At 35.2% G+C, this 4,096-nt stretch overlaps 1 protein-coding gene across 1 annotated transcript in view; it reads right to left on the bottom strand.

The window, feature by feature from the left end:
• Positions 1 to 1,985: 1,985 nt before the first annotated feature.
• The window catches only part of col7a1 (collagen, type VII, alpha 1), a 102,045-nt gene continuing 99,934 nt past the window's right edge, over positions 1,986 to 4,096 (bottom strand). The window contains exons 109-112 of the mRNA XM_015389397.1: positions 3,539 to 3,667; positions 3,149 to 3,322; positions 2,678 to 2,860; positions 1,986 to 2,602 (exon numbers count right to left, since the gene is read on the bottom strand). Coding sequence (XP_015244883.1) covers positions 2,574 to 2,602; positions 2,678 to 2,860; positions 3,149 to 3,322; positions 3,539 to 3,667 — 515 coding nt within the window. The 3' untranslated portion in view covers positions 1,986 to 2,573. The remainder of the gene's footprint in view (positions 2,603 to 2,677; positions 2,861 to 3,148; positions 3,323 to 3,538; positions 3,668 to 4,096) is intronic.

The raw sequence follows: 4,096 nt of genomic DNA, 5'->3' as shown, positions 1-4,096 counted from the left end.
CATAACTGGATGGATGGATGGATGGATGGATGGATGGATGGATGGATGGATGGATGGATGGATGGATGGATGGATGGATGGATGGATGGATTCTTGTCTGTCTCTTCATCCTGATATATCTCTGTCACTGTACCACAGCCCTTTTCTGCTGGAGTTGATGAGCAGACGGCTTAGATAAGAAATAAATTCAGGCTGAGGTAAAGGAGTTGATAAAGTTGTATGAGGTCTGATGAAGTCAGATGAGGCCGATACGGAGTGAGTGTACCACGAACCAAGGGAAATCAGGCGAGGGCAGAGAGCAGACACAAACACAGGAGGAGGAGTCGTGGCCAACAGGCATGAAATCTTCTCATTAATAAAATCTGCTGATGAAATTACAACAACTAATAAGTCACACTCCTACACTCAGACACATTCATAATTTTCCTCCTCCTCATATCCTCCACTGAGAAATTATCTGGTTGTTATTTCCATAACAGATTTTAGTTTCAGACAATCTGTTTCTAAAGGTAATGATTGCTATTTGTTGTTATTTCAGTTTTTAAAACATATGTCACAGCATTAACATAATCGACAACAATATCACTGAGACATTTGCTTTATTAGAAATACATAGTAAACACGTAACACAGATTTTTACCACAACACCTTAAACACACAGTATAAAAATACCTTTAAAAATAGCACCTTTTCTCTGGCAGGTAAACATGCAGTCATGAATATAGACATAACTTTCCCCTAAATAACCAACACAGCATTATAAACAAGTTATTGTGCTTGATTCTTCATTTTATAAAACAACTGTTAAAACTTTTCTAATATTATATTTATGATTGTTATGTTGGTCTGAAGAAGTATGGGGAGGTATTTGCATCCCTGTCGTGTTTTTCATAAAGAATATGTGCTGATGCATCAGTTTCGTTTAATGTGGCTGAGAATCAGCCTTTGAAAACTCATAAACAGTGTATAAAATGTAACTGCTTAGGTCTGAAAGTTCGGTTTAGAAGACTATGGCTAAAGGGCTAAGAATCCCTAGATTTCCAGGCTTTAACTAATCATATCAGGAACATCATAGAAGACTTGTATAAATGTCTGAAATAGAGTCCTACTGTGAAAGTTATAAAGCAGAATTAGAAGATTTATCGGAAGATTAACATGGATGCATATATTAAAAAATGCCTATAGCTGCAGAATTAAAAGGACTTTCTGTTTTTGAATAATATCTTGATGTTACTGAAAAATTGCTTGTTTGAAAAATAAACAAACTGTACTTTGATTTGATTCTATTATTAAAGTGATATAAAAATAAGGCATAAAGTATAGAAACATATTACTCTTAAGATTTCGTAGGAAAAGTTAAAGCTAGAAATATATCCCTGCTAACTTCTCAAAATCAGCCAAGCTACAGTATATGCTCTAGTTTGTCAGGTTGTTTCAGAAACTAATAACGCCTTAATTTTGTTTTTCTTTTTGAAAACAACTTTTTTTCTGATGGGCTCTGCAGTCAAAGGATACAGTTATTTGTCGTTCTAAATTCAAATCTGAAAATGATGGTCTCCATATATTTTGAAAACCCTTTGCTTTGATATAGGATTAGGTTGTAAAATAATATCCAAAGCTCTGAGTGTTTAAAAAAATATAGTGTTTGCCATTCATCTTCCCAAAATGGAAGGAATATGGAATGACCAACCCATGGTTTATCACCTAAAATCTTTGTAAAATATATGAAAATTTTTAGTGTTGACATGACAAAATGTAGAAAAGATCAAGGTGTTATAATGCTACTGGCGAGAAGAACCCACTTACTTGAATTACTTGTAACATTTTGACTTTTTAAGCTATGCAAATCAGCAGAATACTAACCTAAAAGAAGAAATAAACTGATAAAGCAAAGTTATAACCAGAAATGAAAGTGGTTGGTGTAAAAGGATAATGGCAACATTCATTAAGAGAAAAAAAAAGAAGTTTTCTGTACTTTGCTTTTAGCTCTGCATCTTAATTGCAGTTTTCTTTAAATCATTGCTTCCATTTAATTTCATATCTAATATGGGAGTAATTATTACACTGATGTGTTAATACACATTTTGCATCTCAGAGTTTCTCACTGGTTTAGCCTCTATGTAAACATATTCTTTATAACTTTAACCAAACACCAATAAAAATATATTTCTTTTGTATGTGCTACACAATAAGGTGAGTTGAGTTGTTCTTAATCTCTCCTTGCTTAATTTGCACTTATATGTATTACATATACTTATATGAATATGTATACTGAAAGGTACTAAAATACCTTAAAGCTGTGTTAATGATTTACTGTATAAAAAGATTTGTTTCTCAAGTTCAAGACATAGAAATAACATGGTGTCAGAATAATAAATTATGTCTAAACATAAAAACTGCAATTTAGTTTGGAAAAAAAATGAACTGGGAAGTAATATGGACCTTTGAAAGCAGCGTCAAGTCTTCCTAGGTGTGATGAAGCAATAAATAAACAAAAAACAACTGACATCTGCAACAAAATCAGCAAAAAACAAAACAACAACATTCTTGTGGTGGAGCAAAGGTAGCCATAATCACCGTGGTATTTCTAATGGTTGAATATCTGCAAAACAAAGCCCTCATTAGATCCAAGCCCTTATAATTCAATTAAAAAAACACTATGTGTTCCATCCGCTACCTTTGTTCTTCCTGAGGCAGGCCTCCTCACACTCCTCTTGGTGAAGGAACCGGTTGTTGTTTCCTTTGCAGCCGCTGTAGATGAAAGGCCTGCAGGCTTGAACCTGGCTGTTGAAGTACCAGCGCAGGGTGTACCTCTGACAGCTGCCCTCATCCATGGGCAGCAGACAAAGGTCTGTTAAACCTGCAGAACAACACACATGTCAGAGGTGTTCAAGCATGAATGCAAACAGAACAAGGGATGAACAACCTGCTGATAAAATGGAACAGAGGCAGAGGAGCAGTGGAATAGGTGGTGTTAAGACAACCGACACATTATTTGGGCAAGAAGATTGCTACATTTTAGTTATTTGAAAGGTAATTTTGCTGTCTTTTGATACCTGGATGCAGAGAAACTAAATGCTTCCAATGAAAAATAATAAAACAACACAAGATATTTTTTCCCCACAATAAAAAATAAATTTTGTTTTACCTTCCTCTTGCAGACTCCTCTTGGGCCTGACTGATCCTGAGTTCTCCCTAGTCAGAGGCGGAGCTTTCCCTTTTTTCTGACTTTTTTCAGACGTTTTTCCAGTGAAGGCTGCAGTGCTTGATTTATTTGGATCTACTTTGGCAGACTTTTCCAAAACAGTTTTTAAATCTTCACCTGACAGAGACAGAAATCATTCACAGAAACAGCAAATAAAGTCCTGTTAACATTTCACTAATTATAAGAACCGTGTTTAACATTATAATACAAACTTATTGTAAAAGACAGGGAGTTAAAGCCTTGCTGCTACAGAAATGTAGACTTGGATTAGAGGGATTTATTTAAACTTGACTCATAAAAATAAGTAGTTAAACCTAATAAAAAATAGAATACCTTCAGTGTGATTGGCTGATTCTGTGGAGAAGTAGAGCAGGTCGTCCGTGGGTTCGTCCAGGGCCTCAATGGAATAGATGTGCTCGTACTCTGGGTCATTGGTGTTTACCACCACACGCAGCTCCCGTCCTGACACAGGGGTTGCATCACACTGATCAAAATCCTTCATCTCACTCTGAAACTCTTCAACTCTCTGACAGAGTGAAGAATAATGATGACTTACAGTGACAACAGAGTGTGCTCTGTGCCTTTCAAGTTTGCCACAGCCGAGTCTACTTCTAGACTCCTAATAGGGTCTCAATATTTTTGCTAACAAAGCTGAAACAAAACTTTATGGTCACTATGACAACTTTTTGTTAAAATCCCTTTATGTAGCCAAGAATTTGCTTGCTTCTTATATTGGACTTGGTTTTTATATTTTGTTTACCATCATAATTAATCTTGTAAAGCTGCTGCATGTTCTTGAATCTATAACAATTATTTCTGTCTTTTAGGTTTTCAGATTTTTATGTCACTACTTTTATGTCCTGTAATTATTTTTAATGTTTAATTAAACCG

The sequence above is a fragment of the Cyprinodon variegatus genome, unplaced genomic scaffold (genome assembly GCF_000732505.1).
Source record: "Cyprinodon variegatus isolate N-32 unplaced genomic scaffold, C_variegatus-1.0 Scaffold457, whole genome shotgun sequence".
Lineage (NCBI taxonomy): Eukaryota > Metazoa > Chordata > Actinopteri > Cyprinodontiformes > Cyprinodontidae > Cyprinodon > Cyprinodon variegatus.
Note: the sequence above shows the minus strand (reverse complement) of the source record. Positions and strands in the feature narration are given on the sequence as shown.